General features: G+C 50.5%; 2 protein-coding genes across 8 annotated transcripts in view; both read left to right on the top strand.

Annotated features, from left to right (window-relative positions):
- The window catches only part of MACF1 (microtubule actin crosslinking factor 1), a 341,877-nt gene extending 336,205 nt beyond the window's left edge, over positions 1-5,672 (top strand). For 5 of the 7 annotated variants that reach the window (XM_073791623.1, XM_073791602.1, XM_019938068.3 and 2 more), the window contains 3 exons: positions 314-424; positions 2,957-3,086; positions 4,201-5,672. In XM_073791623.1, the coding sequence (XP_073647724.1) occupies positions 314-424; positions 2,957-3,086; positions 4,201-4,457 (498 nt within the window). In that variant the 3' untranslated portion in view covers positions 4,458-5,672. The remainder of the gene's footprint in view (positions 1-313; positions 425-2,956; positions 3,087-4,200) is intronic. The other 2 variants (XM_073791606.1, XM_073791625.1) reach the window with 1 other exon arrangement.
- A 3,359-nt stretch (positions 5,673-9,031) lies between these two features.
- Positions 9,032-16,687, top strand: part of LOC117307689 (bone morphogenetic protein 8B) — a 39,672-nt gene continuing 32,016 nt past the window's right edge. Inside the window, exon 1 of the mRNA XM_033837623.2 lies at positions 9,032-10,153. Within this exon, the coding sequence (XP_033693514.1) occupies positions 9,817-10,153 (337 nt within the window). The 5' untranslated portion in view covers positions 9,032-9,816. The remainder of the gene's footprint in view (positions 10,154-16,687) is intronic.

The following is a 16,687-nucleotide window of genomic DNA, read 5'->3' as shown; positions in this document are numbered from 1 at the left end:
AAGCGCTTCTTTCCACATATTCCCATTTTGAGTTTGAGCCCATCTAGTTACTAATCTTGAAAATCCAGGCACTATCTGTGCTGCTGGAGCTAACAGAGAAGTTTGTTGTTACGACGGGTGATGGATGAACAATGCTGTTGCCTTTCTGCCTGGTCCCTTTCATCCCGTTGGACTGATGTGCATTTTATTTTGTCTTCTATTTCTTTAAAATTTAGTGTCTTCTATTTATTTATTTTTTTATGTTCCCAATTTGCTCCCTTTCTGTTCCATTTTCAATTATTCCCGTCCTTCCCTTTGGATTTCCGTTTCACAGACTCCACTTCAGTTCTCTCGCTGTTATGACAAACCCTGGTTGGTAAACAGTAAAGCTGGCACCCCTGTCAGGGACAGCCACTATCCTGACCTCCAGCTGCCCAGCCCCGAGGTAGAGTATGGCTTTGCTAAGGACACAGTCAAGACCAGGCCCTCGCTCATGCCGAGGACTTGACCAGCTCTTCTTCCTGACACGAGTCCGTGCTCTTTTCCATCTCTGTGGTGCTTGCTCTCACAGCTGATTCATCTCGTCCAGTGTTTTTCAGGGGTTTCTAACTCGGATTCACCAAAATTGGAGATAAATAAGAGATGCCTAAGACTGGATTGTTTAACAACTTCCTAACAGTCTTTAGAATGATATTTGCTCAGGGTGAGAAACAATGGTCATTTGTGGTGATCTGTTGATTGACGTTGTTTATAATCAGGCCTCTTGGAGCCTCCAAACGTCATATCTGACACAGACGAGTTACGAACACTTGAAATTCAACGACGGTGCATGTTCAACAGTGTTCTATCTTTGCTTAGGACAGAAGAGTGGCTGGTGCCCCCGCCCCCCGCCCGAGCCACATCCCCGGGATGGTGGTATCGCCACAGTGGTCCGGGTGTGGGTGCCGTCTCCTTCAGCCACACACAGTATCAGTGAACACTGCTCTGAGGCTCAGGTTTTAGCTTCGAATTCCTTGGCCTAGGCACTTGGGTTTCTATAGCCTTGATTTGAATACATATGCCAGCAATGAAGCATGTTCAAGTACAGTCATTAAAATGCCCAAGTACTGTTGGAAGAGCAGTGTTTCAGAAATAAAATGTGGACTACAGGCTTGTGTGATAGCACTACAATTTGCATTCTAGCTCCTGCTGGGAAACATTGGGTTCTTGTGCCGCAAAAGGTAGCGTTGCCTTTAGTCATGTAAAGCTTCAGCCAATAAACGCAGGAGGTACAAGAAGCCAATGCCCAGGAATGGACTTGCTGCTTTGGGATTCATCCCACTCCAAGCTAAAACTCCAATTCAGAAATACATCTGGCTTAGAACATGATCTGGGGACCCACTGACACTAAAACCCCACAACTCAACCTGCTTATCCTGCTTTTCTTCTCCTTAAATGGCTCCAGTTTCATGAAAGTCTCAAAAGTTCTAAAATTTTTAATGTTTTAATTATGAAGTGCCAATTCTCATGGGATTCTGATGGATCAGCATTTTTGTTTCATCTTAAGGTTTTACCTTTGGTTTCATTTCATTTCGAGGTTTCATCTTTCCTTACCCACTGGTGTTCTGCAGGCTGTGTCCTGACGCGGACGCCCAGCCCGGCATCTCTGGCGCCACGTCTTCCCAGCAGCAGTAGCTTCTGAAACTGGTGCTCTTCCTCCTGTGTGGGCCAGGAGGGTTTGTGCTGGAATGTTAATCCCTCTCTGTCGCTTTTGCTCTTTCTTTATAAATTGAAGATATAAGAAACACCATGCAATGGGTTGCTTTACTCTTCTCTTTGTATAAACATCTTAAAAGTCCTGGAAAACAATTTACACGATTGATTTCAAAGAAAAATTGGAATAGCATGCTGTGGCATGAGTGATACTTAAAACAGATTTAAAATATTCTTTCTCCAAATTAAATCTTTAAAAAAAATACACTCAAATGGGAAATGGAGCTCCTATCAGCAGCAGTAATGATTATGTACATCTATCCAGCTCTTCTCCAGTTTAGGAAGTGCTTCCACACATGACTTATTCACTCAACAAGTTTTTATTGAGCCCCTCGTCTGTGCCAGACGTGGTATTAGGTGCCAAGGGTGTGACAGGGAACAAAACAAAGTCCCTGCTTTTGTGGAGTTTCTGCTTTAATACAAGAGAGTCAGGCAACAAACAGGGAATTTTCCTGGGCTGTTACAGGAGGAACAGCCAGGAGGCCAGTTGCAACGGTGGACTGAACGAGAGGGAATGTGGTAGGAATGAGGTCTCAGAGGCAGGACCCTTCTCTGGTTTCCACTGGGAGAAGTGAAGGCACAGATGCCAGTTTAGATAAGCCAAGAGCCCAGACCCAAGCTCAGTTCTTCTGGCCCCTTGTTCAGAGCCTTGTTCCTGATATCACAGCCCCACTCATGTGTGCTTCTCCTAATCACTTATTTGATCAAGTCAAGTAATTTAATCTGCATTCTGCCAGTGCGAAAATAGATCTTTACTTGACTGAAGTTACTGCATCTATCTAGTAGGGATTGGAGTAATATTTGGATCTCCATGTTAAATATTTGGGGTTAGAACTCATATGTCACATTTCTAACCCCAAAACTTTGATACTTGGGAGTATTTGGATTTTTTTCCTTTACTCATTTACCATGTTTCTGTTTGTTATAACTACTATAATCTTACCATTTGAGGATCTTTTTTTTTTTTTAGTAGAAATTTGTCGGTAAGGTAAAAGGTATTGGAAGACATTTTAAAACTTTTAATTGGGACATGAAACCTTTATTTTGGGAATCTTCAAAATACATGACCTAGGACACTTTCAAAATAAATCTTTGTTTTCCTGGACTTTTAATTGGCTTTTCAATTGATTAGTCATAAGGAGGGCTTAAGTAGACCTTTTAAAGTGGAATTTCTACCAAAGATTACACCAAGTAAATATGACCTTTTTATTTTTATTTTTTTAAGATTATTCCATCAACAGGCAGCAAGTTGAAACGACCAACACCAACTTTTCATTCGAGTCGAACATCGCTTGCTGGCGATACTAGCAATAGTTCTTCCCCAGCCTCCACAGGTGCCAAAACTAATCGGGCAGGTAAGTACCTGCCCCAGCACTTCTGCATCAGGATGAGGGTGAGGGGAGTGGCCAGACTAGGAATTTGGAAACAGCAGCCTCTCAGCAATGCTTCACTGCTCCCCAAGGAGCAAATAATGAGAGTAGCACTGAGGTGTGATGCTGAAAGACAGCCCTGCAGATATCCTGCCGACCTTGACTTCTTCTCCTGTCAGTACAAGTAGCTCGAACCTTGCCTTCTGAGAGCAGATGCTCTCACAGCCAAAGCCAGACCACCTGTTCTCGATCAGAAATGATAGTATTTGAAAGTAGAAGGAGAAAAGGGCCTCCTGCAGCCGGGCCTTCCTCAGAAGCCCGTGCAGTATGGGACCTGGCAGGTTGCTAGTAATTTTTCCGACACCCCATATTTATTATCGCTGCCGGGGAGCTGAGGAAGTCAGGGAAGGATTACATCTGCTCACCTGTTGATGTTCCTTTTGGGAGCCATTTCCTGCTCTCTGTTTGCCATCCCTTCGCCCCCATTCTCAGTCTGCCCATGCAACTACCAGGCGCTCGCCTCTGTGCCGAGGCCATGGGACAGCCCTGCTCGACTCCACCATGGGGCGTGTGAGCTAACAGTGCTGCTGATAGAAGCTGGTTTCTAATTCTCAGGATGCTTCTCAAGTAGAAGCACAAAGCCAGAAAGGGTTTCAGCAACTTCTGTGTAGGTGAGAGGACCGGGGTTCAGAAAGGCTGTAGTTTGCCCAAGGTCACACAGCATATCAGGTGGTATTAGGATCAGAACCCTGGCCTCTTGTGACCACCTAGAGGGGTGGGTTAGGGAGGGTGGGAGGGAGATGCAAGAGGGAGGGGATATGGGGATATATGTACACGTATAGCTGATTCACTTTGTTATACAGCCGAAACTAACACAACATTGTAAAGCAATTATACTCCAATAAAGATGTTAAAAAAATTAATAAGTAATAGGAGATGCTGTACAGCAGAAGTTAACACAACATTGTAAATCAGCTATACGCTAATAAAAAATTTAAAAAAATAAAAAAAAAGAACCCCGGCCTCTGGTAACTTGTTTCCCCCCGCCCCCTCCAATGCTGTCTCTATTAAAGTCTGTGGCTTTATTCTTAAATTCCAGACCCTAAAAAATCAGCCAGTCGCCCTGGGAGTCGGGCCGGGAGTCGGGCCGGGAGTCGGGCCAGCAGCCGGCGTGGAAGCGATGCCTCTGACTTTGACCTTCTAGAGACGCAGTCTGCTTGTTCAGACACTTCAGAGAGCAGTGCCGCAGGGGGCCAGGGCAGCTCGAGGAGAGGGCTAAACAAGCCTTCCAAAATCCCCACCATGTCTAAGAAGACCACCACTGCCTCCCCCAGGACTCCGGGTCCCAAGCGGTAACACTACACAAGCACCCCCAAGCCTCTGTCCACTTTGAATCCTGCCCCACACATTGGGTGTATATTTATTCTGAATGGGAGAAGTTATATTGTTAAAAGTGTAAAAGAATAATTGTGTTATGAAGCTGCCTTATTTTTTTTCTTTTTGTAAGTTACTATTTTCATGTGAATATTTATGTAGATAAAATTTGCCTCCTGGTAACCCTGTAATGGATGGGGCCCAGAAATGAAATATTTGAGAAAAATAAGCGAAAAGATCAAGATGCAAATGTGTATTAAAATTTTAAAAAGCCTCTAAGTAGGGTTTCTGTGCGGTGCAGGGTTGTAAACCTGCTTTATCTTTTAGGATTATTCCTAAATGCATCTTCTTTATAAACTTGACTTGCTGTCTCAGCAAGATAAATTATATTAAAAAAAAAATAAGAATCCTTCAGTGTTTAAGGAACTCTTTTTTTGTAAATCATGGACACCTCAATTAGCAAGAACTGAGGGGAGGGCACTTCTGACTGCTTTTTCCATTGTTTTTAATATTGTGTAATTTTAGCTGAAGAGAGGGAACCTCATCTAGGTAATGTTTGCACATGATACAGCAAAAGGAGTTCATTGCAATACTGTCTTTGAATACTGTTTCAGTACTAGGTGTTTAAAGGACAAATAGCTGCTAGAATTCAGGGGTAAATATAACTGTTCAGAAAACGTGAGAACATTGGGGTTTTTAAGAGTCCTGGTTTATAACTTCCTATCCAGCCCAGCCACCAATAACTCCTGTGCTCACCGGGACCCAGGCCGTCGGCAAGGGGAGACTCCTTGGTGGCATCATGAATTACAGATTTGTTTATCTGCATTTTTTGCTATTTATTTAAAATGGTCGATCAACTTCCCACAAACTGAGGAATGAATTCCACAAGCCTATTCTGAAAACGTGGACATAAAACACTCGCTCGTCCTTTAAAGGAGTTCACCAGCACACTTGTTAAGAAGTCCCGTTTGCTTCTTCCGTCTTTTCTTTTGTGCGTAATAAAGTTAGCTGACCAAGTGATCATGAAGAGGGGCTGTCTGGGGCTCCTGGTTTTTAGCTGCTGTTCCTCTTCAGCTCCGACCACGTTGCTGTGTGATTATCTCAATTGATTTTAATTGAGGCAGAAACTGAAGCTCTACCAATGAACTGTTTAAAAACAAGACACACTTTTGTATTAAAATTGCTTGCAGTAACAAATATTTTGTATTTCCTGCTTTACTTCTGAACCATTACCTTATGTGTAACATGACTCTTTTAGGTACTTCGGTGCATTATTCAGATCCAGATATCTTGATGGATAAATTATGGAGCTCATTAATAGATTTCTTCTTATATATTTTATCCTCATTAATTTTATTTAACAAGGGAACAAAGGATCAGACTGTTGTTATGGAAATCTGTAGGGCTGTCTGGCCCACTTACGTGATTAAACAAATAACCAGTATGTAAGAAGATTTTTGTTTTAGAAATCACAGATCCCGGGTTTTGAGAGAATGGGGCCAGATTCTCACAGTATGCTGATATTTCTGGTTAAGTGGTAGAATTTCAGAGGTAGAAACAAAATTGGTCATCAAATCTTACCTCCTTTGTTTTACAGAAGGAGAAACAAATGGGAAAGTGGGTGAGAAGGTCATCTGCCTGAGATCACATAATGAATAAATGGCAGAAGAGGACCTTGAATCTAGTCCTCGGCTCCCTGTCCAAGTCAGGCAGTTCTCTTCCCTCCAGTCCCTGGTTGGCTTTATAATATTTAGAATGGCCAAATATTAACTAATTCTGATGACAGGAATTAGACTAAGAAATAACTAGGGAACTTGAGAGATAAGAGGGGTTGAACGTCAGCCACCTGTGTTCTTCATCATTAGGCCGTACTCCCCTTGTGATAGGGAGTTTGGTGAGATGGACACACGTTTGCCAAAGCTGTTGGAAGCCAAATACCCAGATCAGAAGGAATGTGCAGCCTGATGGATTCTGAAGGAAGTGCTTACTGTATTCTCCATGGAATTGGTAACTTCAGGCTGCCAGAACTTTGTAGGGTGGCGTTTCCACCCAAATCTGCTTCCCCCTCTCGGCCTTCTGGCTGCAGAAGCATGCTGAAAGGAGCTTGACCTCCATCTTCTCAAAGTCTGGACCGTGGTCACTTGTTTTTCTTACCAAGTCATTCAGGCTTTCCCTCAGTCTTTGCAACAAAGCTCAGCTAGTGGTGCAATCTGCAGGAAGTGTATTTCCATTCAGTGAACACCTGTGTGCAAGACCATGTGGGAAATATAGGGATGGCAGGAAAGGGGTTAAAACTGCAGTTCTGTGATACAAGTGCTAAATTAGTAATGCAAACTTGGTGTCTGCTAGGATAGAGGAGGGCAGGTTCTGGGGCTTTGAATAACCATAGCTAACATGTATTGAGTGCTTCCTGTGTGCCAGTCACTGTGCTAAGTGCTCTGTGTACATTCTCATGTAATTCCCATCACAGTCCTACAATCGTGAGCCTTACTGACAGATGAGAGACAGCCTGAGAGAGGTTCAGTAACTTGCCCAAGGTCACAGAGTTGCCAGGTGGCTGGGGAAGCCCTTGTTTGACAGAACTTTCTCCCAAGACACCCTCCCCATGTCAGTTCCCATCCAGTTGAGGAGTTCCAGGATTCCACTCACAGATCGCCTGTCCCCACTTCCTCTGCCCATCCAGGCAATTTGCCGGCCCCTCTGTCAGAGCACAACCTCTGTTTTGCCTTCAAAAAGACTGCATGTTCACCTGTCACCCCTGGGGTGACCCTTGGGAGCCACTAGAGGGCAGGGAGCTGGTCAGCTTCATCTCTGGCTCAGGCCACAGCACGGAGCAGCACCACTGGTTTATGGGAATGTGAAGCCATTGTTTAAAGGGCACAGCCATCTTCACTCATCCTAAATTGAGATAAATGACTTCTATGAATCAGACCAGCACTGGGCTGCTTGCAGTCTTGCTGGGAGGCCAGCAGTTTACGATACACAACTGGAGAATTACAGGCTAGATCTGAGACCTCCAGTGATGTATGGGCTCAGGGAATGCAGAAGGATGCCCAGGGATAGTGAAGGGGGCAGGAAATTCAGAGACCCTGACCAGCTCTGACAAGGGAACACCCCCTTGACTCTGCCCCCTGCCTCTGCATGCAGTCACCAAGCGCTGTGGACTTGCCCTCCTAAGAGCCTTCTCCTCTGCCCTCCATTCCTCTAATGATTCTCCATTAGAGGATCATTGTCAACATCCCCCGACCCCTCCCATTACTGTACCTGTCTCCAGCTGTGGGCCCTGACTCCAATCTCCCTCCCTCCAATCCATAGTCCCCTCTGCATCCAGGCTCTGGTCTTGTCTTGAGAACTTTCACTGGCTCATCTGTGGCATTCTCATCCAGCTTCAGCAGCCTGGTGGAGTTTTACCTGTTGAGTAGAAGGAAGACTAGGCATGGACTTAAGTCACCATCAAATGATTGGATTTAAGATTTGATATTTTTTAAGTTTGAAGTGATCTTGGGGAAATGTGAATTTTACTGGACATCGTACCTTTATTTTGAAGTTTAATCTTGAACCCACGTTGGGACGCCGTAACCATCTGCTGTCCAGAGCCCCTCACCTGGCCATTTGCCCCCCAGGCTCTCCAGCCTCCACTGAACAGCTCACCTGCATGTGCCCACCTGCTGCAGCCCAGCTCCAGTGTTGTGTGACCTGAGGGAAGTCCCTTAACCCTTGTGTGCCTCAGTCACCTCGTCTGTTAAGTGAGGTGGGGGAGGGGCGGTTAGGTATCCACCCAATGACAACGTGTGAGCACGAAGAAATGGTACAGAACACGGCTGGCACATGGACGGTGCTCACTGTCACCTGCCACTGTTATGCTCCTTGGAGTCTCGGCCTTCGCACAAGCTATTTCCTCTGCCTGGAACATTCTCCTCCCACTGACCTTTCCTTCAACCCAACCAATTCCTTCCGGCCTTCAGAGCTCAGTCTAAGTGTCTCTTCCTCTCAGCGCGGCGCCTTAACCATAAACGAATAAATGCGGTGAGAAGGCGCCTAGGGAAGAGCAGGGTGTGCAGAACGGGTCTAGTCAATGGAGGAGTTTCCGTGAGGAGCCTTCTCTCGCAAGCCGCTGAGGGCCGTGACAATTCAGATGCGCAAAGGCTCAGGAAGGGCACCAGAGCTCCTTGACCGGCGGGAGGCGGGAAGCGGGTGCGCGTATCCCGCGCGCACCGGGGTCCGAAGGGCGCCCAGCCAGACCTAGTGGTGGCATTGCGGCTGCTGGAGCTGCCGGGGCGGCCCGCCGGAGACGCCAGCCGGGAGCGCGCGGAAACCAGGCGGGTGGGCGCGCCAGGAGCAGTGACGGAGGCGGCGTCAGGTGTCCGGGAAAGAGCTCCCAAAGGCGCACGCAAGGGGACTGCGGAGAAGGCACCAAGAGGCCGGCGTGGAGCTGCGGTGGCTGGGAACCCGGGCCCGGCTGCTGGCAGAGGGATGCGCCCCACTCTCGGGCCTGCCTGTCACCCGCGGGGCCCCTCTACCTCTAGACCCGACTGAGGCATTTCCGGTCCTGGAGCGACACTCGTGCACCAGGAGGGGCTGCGGGGTCACTCCTCAGGCCGGACCGAGAGTTGGGATGCCACCTGGGCAGGGTGACCAAGGACACGCCCCGCGGGAGGGCAGGGTCCGATCTCCCCGAACCGCTCCGCTACCCTGGGTCCCCAGGCCGAGTCCCCGCGCCCGCCCGACAGCGCGGCCAGCGGCGGGAGGGGAGCCCAGGACGACCTCGAGGCCCCCGACGGCTGGGCTAGGGATTCCTCGCCGACCACCTACCCACCTACCAGCGGGTCGCATCTCAGGTCGCCAACACCTGGCATCCGGAGCCCCTTCCTGGGGCGTCTGTTCCGCGGCCTTGGTCCCGCCGCTGTGCCCCCATTGGTCGGGTCCGGAGGGGGCGGGATCCGACGGCTGCAAGTTGGACTGAGAGAGGCCACCTCGGCCCGGGGCGCGCGGCACAGACTGAGGGTCCGCGCCTCCCGAAGCCCGGCGGGAGCTCGCTCTCCGCCTCTGAGCTGAGCTGTCTCGGCAGCAGCCGGACTGTCTGGCGCGGCGGCACAGACTAGCCGACGATCCCCGGTCCCCGGAGGAGCCCTTGCCCGAGGAGGTGCGGCCCCATCCGACTACCCGGAGCCACGACAGGCGCCGCGGGCCGGGCGCTCTAGGGACCGCGCTGCGTTCGCGGGCGACGCCCGCCCCGTCCCGCCGGCCCCAAGCCCGGCCCGCCGCTCGCCGTCGGGGCGGCCCCAGCCCCGGGCCCGGCCGGGAGCGGATGCGCGCGCGGTGAGGCCGCCCAGGTCCCGCCATGGCCGCGCGCCCTGGGCCTCTCTGGCTGCTGGGCCTGGCGCTGTGCGCGCTGAGCGCCGGCGGCGCCTCTGGCCCGCGCCCCTCGCCCGGCTGCCCGCAACGGCGCCTGGGCCCGCGCGAGCGCCGCGACCTGCAGCGCGAGATCCTGACGGTGCTCCGGCTGCCCGGGCGGCCCCGGCCCCGCGCGCCGCCCGCCGCCGCCCGGCTGCCCGCGTCCGCGCCGCTCTTCATGCTGGACCTGTATCGCGCCATGGCCGGCGACGACGACGAGGACGGCGGGACCCCCGAGCGGCGCCTGGGCCGCGCCGACCTGGTCATGAGCTTCGTCAACATGGGTGAGAGCGGGCCTGGGGTGGGCGGCGGCGACCCCGCGAGAAGGCACGTGGGGGACGGCTGGCCGAGGGGCCCCTCGGAGGCTGGGCGCGGGCTGCAGGGGCGTGTGCGCCACCTCGGGCAGGGCGAGCGCCCTGCTGGGAACGGGGAATCACCTTGTCGTGGACAAGGTACCGCGGGAGGGTAAACCGCCCGGGTCAGGGCAGCGAAGTCTCAGGGGGGTGGGGGGTGGTGAGCTGCTGATCCAGCAGGGACAGATGAGGGATGTGAGTCCCAGAGGCGTACATTCACCCGCGGCCAAACACACCCGATGGTAAGATTCACGTAGTGTTGGGTGGACGCGGGCAGTGCCAGGAAGACAGTCTGGTCCTGGGAAGGGAGGCAGATGAGTAAACAGAGGCTGTGATGCTGTCACGTTGATAGGGGCGGTACTGAAGAGAGGGACAAAGTTCAGCGTGGAAAACCCTGGTCACATCATCAAAGCACCAGAGTAGAGATGAGGACCCAGCTGTTCTGAGTCCACAGCAGCCTCTTCCCTGGGCCACGTGGGGGTGGGGTGCCGCTGCGGGGTGGGACGGTGGAGAAGGAGTAGACTCTGAGCTCAGCGGGGCAGGGACTGTGGTCTTGTCACCCTGGGCTCACACCCGGGACTTGGCTTGTCATGGAATGAGTGTCCAGGCCATTGAATGACCTGATGGGCAGCTTGGACCCTCTTTGTTCTCCCACGTAAAGCCCAGCTTTTCCTCTCTGCAGAAATTATACTCCAAATCGTGGAGCCATTTACCCTTAAAGTTCTCAAAGATAACGTTTTCCATTACTAAACTCTCTTTAATCTACATTCATGAACATATGTCCCCCACCTGCTTTGCCTCCTGTCTGTGGCCAGTGAGGGGCAGGAGTCTGAGCTGAGGCAGACACTAGGCTGGACCTGGGGACCCAAGGACTACAGCTCAGCCCCAGGTGGGGAGAGCTGTGGGACCCAGAGCAGGGAGAGGACCCTTGCCATGGTCACCAGCCTCCCTTCACCTACAGCACCGCTCTTAACCCTCCCAACAACCCTGTTAGCGACATGATATTCATCCCCATCTCCCAGATGAGGACAGTGAGGTTCAGAGAGGCAGTGTCTTGCTCAGGACAATGTGGCCTCTATGTGGCCAAGCCAGGACAGGCCCAGGTTGTTTGGCCCTCCATCCAGTGCTCAAGGAGGTGACGTTTCTGTGTCAGGAGGGCAGGCTTTCAAGGTGGAGAGAGCTTTCAGAGGGATTTCGGCAGAGGAACCCAGGGGTCAGAGTGACAGTAAGTTTTGTGGGTCTTCAGCCATTTGCCTCAAGGAGGCCCGTCCCCCCCAAACCAGAGCTCGTGATGGGCTCAGGTGGGGGAGCGAGCAGCAGGAGGCAGCCGTTAACCTCTGCGGAGAGCCCAGTGCCAGGCACAGGACTTGGGCTGGCGGGTTCTAGATGCCACCTTCCTGGTTAGAGGGCAGGGGTGGGGACTTGGGACAGAGGCGACCACATGTGGAACTGAGGCTGGAGCTCCGTGCTGGGGGCAAGCTGACCCCGGGCTCAGGACCAAGAAGAGCTGTGGATGCAGTCACCCTGAGAATGCCTCCAGGGGAGCCGTCCATCTGAGTGAGTCACCGCCTAGCCCATGTCCCTCTTCCCCCAGCATCCCCTGGGGCAAGGGGTGCACAGCCCTGGTGGGAGCTGCTGCTGTGAGTCGAGCAGCACCCTGAGCTCAGGAGGAGCTGGTTGCCCTCCAGCTTCTGCTCTGTGATCTTAGGGAAGTCCCTTGCTCTCTCTGAGCCTCAGATCTCTGCTTGTAAAATGGGGCTCCTCAGAGTTGTTGTGTGATAGGTTGATAGAGGGGGAGGGGCAGAAAGTCAGCCCCCTTTTTAGGGTGAACCTGGCCCTGGTCAGTGCTGATACCAGACCCTCCCAGCTGCTGCTCAGCCTTGGTGTGGATGTGATGGAAATGTCCCCACATGTCTTATAGACATGTGAAACCCAGAAACAGATTTTTGAAGTCAGCCAAAGGTGTTTCTATCTGTTTTTGAATAAAAACTAGCATTTGAAGTTCCATAGTCCTATAAATACTCATTTCACCCATGCAGCAACTTGGGAAGCTGTTTTACCAGCCTCATTTCATGGGCTCAGAGAGGTTAAATAACTAACCCAGGGTCACACAGCACGTCCATGGCATCATCCAGGCTGTGGATTCCAAATCCCAGTTTCTTCCCACACCACCTCTGGGTGTTTCATGAAGATCTAAGGCCTCTGATGCTGTGGATTAACAAGCAGATCTTTGTTCAGTGGAAGCCTGGCCTGTGGGCAGTCCAGCCAGCTGTCTGAGGGCCTTCTTTATTCTCCTGTACTAATCGCACTAGTAAAACTCCTTCAGTTCGAGTAGTTTTAACTGGTAATTACCTAGGCTGATGTGGGGGGTGGAACCTACCAGGATTGTTTCCTCCTTTGGAGGCCCCGGCTCCAGGCCCCTGAAGGTCAGCGGCCCCTGAACCACCATGGAGTCTAACAGCAGTCGCTGTGGCATCAGCGCCCATGCCGAGGCTCCCACACCTGTTGGCTCCAGCTCCACCTCTCCTATTGGCCTCATCAGCTCCTGAGAAGCCAGCCGGGCCTGGTGCTTGCCGGGCCCCTGACCGTCAGTGGCACCTGTAGGACCCAGAGGCCTGGGCCTGCCGTCCAGGGGTCAGGCCTCTGCTTTTGAGCAGATGCTTTAGGAGCCGTGTCGTGACTGACAGGGCCTGTCTTGGGGGCCAGGGCTGCGGTCAGAGCTGGGCCCTGCCTGTCGATCTCCGCCTGTGGACTCTTGGCTCCCCTTGGCCAGGACACAGTGACGGGGCCAGTGCCCTCGAGGAGCAGACGGAGCCTGTCCCTGGTGCCGCCTGAGCTCAGGGGAGGAGGCCCTGATCTGGGAGGCAGCGCCCAGGTTCTTGTCCCTCCTGGGCCTGCCGTGGACTCCTGCACGTCCCGAGCCACATCCCTTCCCTTCTCTGGGCCTCTGCTTTCCTGTCCAGTCCACAGCGATGGTGTCAGAAAAACGAGGTGCCTCCCAGCTCCGGCCCTGTGGCTCCTCGGAGGCAGCTTCTCACACCACCACCCATCCCTCCGCCCAGCTCGGTGTGACTGGCTGGACCCCCGAGGGCCTCAGCCGGCCCAGCCAGCCCTGAGGGAGGAATGAGGCAGCAGAGACCACCTCTGCATGTTCCTGCTGAGCCCTTCTCTGCCTCCTCTCCTTGGAGCACCAGGTGCCCATGCTCTAGAGTGAGAAACTGAGGCACAAACAGCACTGCAGGCAGAAGTGTAGCCAGAACTGGATGGGCCGTCTTCACTTTGGTCCTGACCCTTCCCTGGACTGGACTAATTCACTCCCGTGGTCCTGGGTGGCTGAGGACAGGGGTGGGGATGAGCTGAGGCTGTTGGATTCGGGAGACGCAGGGCTCAGTGCAAGCGAGGGACCTGGCCCGGGTCCTGCTCAGCCCCCTGACCTTCCCCTCCGTGAGCCCCAGGGTCACTTTCTTTGGTCCTTTAATAGGCAATTCTTGCATATTTTCCTGAATTCACTCCACAAATTGTCATGTAGTACCTGCTCTGTGCCAGGCTCCCTTCTAGTTCCTGGAATATAACAGGGAATGAAACTAAGTCTCCCCTTGTGGAGCTGACCTTCCAGTGAGAGAGAGAGACAGATAACTGTACATCAGCCACAAGGTGATTTTCACGTGGTCTTGACAGTGACGCCTCTCTCTGGAAACCGGGAGCGGATGGACAGTGGGAGGGCAGGCAGGACTGGGCTGGGGGTTCTGGGCTGGAGGTTCTGGCCTGGGACTCAACAGAATTTGCATCTTGACTCCACCCACTACTCTCAGTGTGATCTGGATTTTCAGTCCACCTCTAGGAACCTCAGTCTTCTCCTCTGTAAAATGGAGATACTCATGGTACCCACCCTAGGGGCTGTTCAGGGATTGTGTGAGATGACACCCAGTGATGACCACATGCCCAGAACCTCCATGTCTGTCCTTTCATTTCATCTCACATTTACTGTCACATCTTTCTTTAAAAAGAGGACAGTGAGGGGGCTTCCCTGGTGGCACAGTGATTGAGAGTCCGCCTGCCAATGCAGGGGACGCGGGTTCATGCCCCGGTCCGGGAAGATCCCACATGCCGCAGAGCTGCTGGGTCCGTGAGCCATGGCCGCTGGGCCTGCGCGTCCGGAGCCTGTGCTCCGCAACGGGAGAGGCCACAGCAGTGAGAGGCCCGCGTACCACAAAAAAAAATAAAAATAAAAATAAAAAGAGGACAGTGAGGTTCAGGGTAGTTTGGTGGTTTTCCCAAGGTACACAGCAGGTTGTCTCCCTGCCTGCACATCCTTTCCTCTTGTCCTACACAGAAGCTGCCTCTCCCCCTGGCCCAGGGCCCATCATTAGGTGCAGTACGTGCTGCTGAATTGGACTGTATTAAATGTGAGCATGTGTTGTAAACTAGGAACGTGATTATCTTTGTTTTGGGATTTATAGAACTGATGCATATTCATTGTAGAAAATTCATACCGTATAGATTCATTATAGAATTTCATGATAGAAAATTCAGACCATATGTCTAGAAACATATAATATGGAAGCTCCTAGTAATCCTCTGTCTACCTCAGGGAGAACCAATGTTTAGTCCTTTAGCTTAGCCCTTCCCCAGCAACCAGCCCTGATATTTTATCAATTTGTGTTATTCTTTTTTACAAAGTGGAATCTAAATGCCCACTGTTTTGCCATTTTGTCTTTCACTTAACAATAAATCCTTTATCCGTCTTGAAAGTGACTATTAAGTGACCACATTATTTTTCTTTTTATCTATCTACCTTTTATTCATTTATTTTTATTTCAACTTTATTGAAGTATAATTGACATAAAATTGTAAGTTATTTAAAGGGTACATCAGGATGATTTACTATGCATATACATATAACATTCCCCCCATCTAGTTAATTAACACATTCATCACTTCACATATGTATTCTTTTTTGTGTGTGAGAACATTTAATTTCTACTCTTTCAGCAAATTTCAAAATTATATAATAATGTTATCAACTATAGTTGCCACGTTTTACATTAGCTCCTCAGACCTTATTCCACTTACGGCTGAAAGTTTGCACCCTGTTACCAACCTCTCCCTATTTCCCCCACCCCCAGCTCCTGGCAACCACTTTTCTACTCTTCTGACTTTTTAACTTTTTAAAATCCACATATAAGTGATATCATGAAGTATTTGTCTTTCTCTGGCTTACTTCACTTAGCGTAATACCTGCAAGTTTCATCCACGTTGTCGTAAATGGAAGGATTTCCTTCTTTCTCATAGTTGAATAGCATTCCCTTGTGTGTGTGTGTGTGTGTGTGTGTGTGTGTGTGCACGCGCGCGCACGCGCCTTATCTTCTTTATCTATTCATCTGTAGATGGACACTGAAGTTATTTCCACGTCTCAGCTGTTGTGAATAATGCTGCAGTGAACATGGGAGTGCAGATATCTTTTTTTAAATTAACATACAATTGACATATAATGTCAATTATATGTGTGCAACATAATGATTCAATACTTGTACATATTGCAAAGTGACCACTACCATACTTACACTTTTTTCTCTTTGATATCCTGTTTTTATTTCCTTTGGATATATATCCAGAAGTGGGATTGCCGGATCATATGGTGGTTCTATTTTTAATTTTTTGAGGAACCTCCATATTATTTTCCATAGTGGCTGCACCAATTTACATTTCCACTAACAGTGCACAAGAGTTCCCGTTTTCCCACATTCTCACAAATACTTGTTATCACTTGTCTTTTTTTTTTTTTTTTTGCGGTACGCGCAAAAAAAACAGAGGCCACTGTTGTGGCCTCTCCCGTCGCGGAGCACAGGCTCCGGACGCGCAGGCCCAGCGGCCATGGCTCACGGGCCCAGCCGCTCCGCGGCATGTGGGATCTTCCCGGACCGGGGCACGAACCCGCGTCCCCAGCATCGGCAGGCGGACTCTTAACCACTGAGCCACCAGGGAAGCCCCGCTTGTCTTTTTGATAATAGCCATTCTAACAAGTGTGAGGTGATAGCTCATTGTGGTTTTGGTTTGCATTTCCCTGATGATTAGTGATGTTGAGCACCTTTTCACGTACCTGTTGGACATTTGTATGTCTTCTTCGGAAAAATGTCTATTCAGTTCCTCTGCTCGTTTAAAAAATTGGATTGTTTGTTTTTTTGCTATTGAGTTGTGTGTGTTCTTTATATATTTTGGATATTAACCCCTTATCAGAAATGTGGTTTGCAAATATTTTCTCCCATTCAGTAGGTTACCTTTTCATTTTGTTGATGGTTTCCAAAGGTATTTCTCTGTCCAAGAGTTGAAGGTGGGTCTCTTTTCTCCAAAACTCTGTTTGGCCACCAGAATGGTGTGCCCTGTGAATCCCTGATGCCTGGCTACTCCTCCCCGCCCCCATCTTCACAGTCTTTTCTCACCCTTCTGAGATAAATGACTACTATT

The sequence above is a fragment of the Tursiops truncatus genome, chromosome 1 (genome assembly GCF_011762595.2).
Source record: "Tursiops truncatus isolate mTurTru1 chromosome 1, mTurTru1.mat.Y, whole genome shotgun sequence".
Lineage (NCBI taxonomy): Eukaryota > Metazoa > Chordata > Mammalia > Artiodactyla > Delphinidae > Tursiops > Tursiops truncatus.
This window is presented reverse-complemented; position numbering and strand designations above follow the sequence as displayed.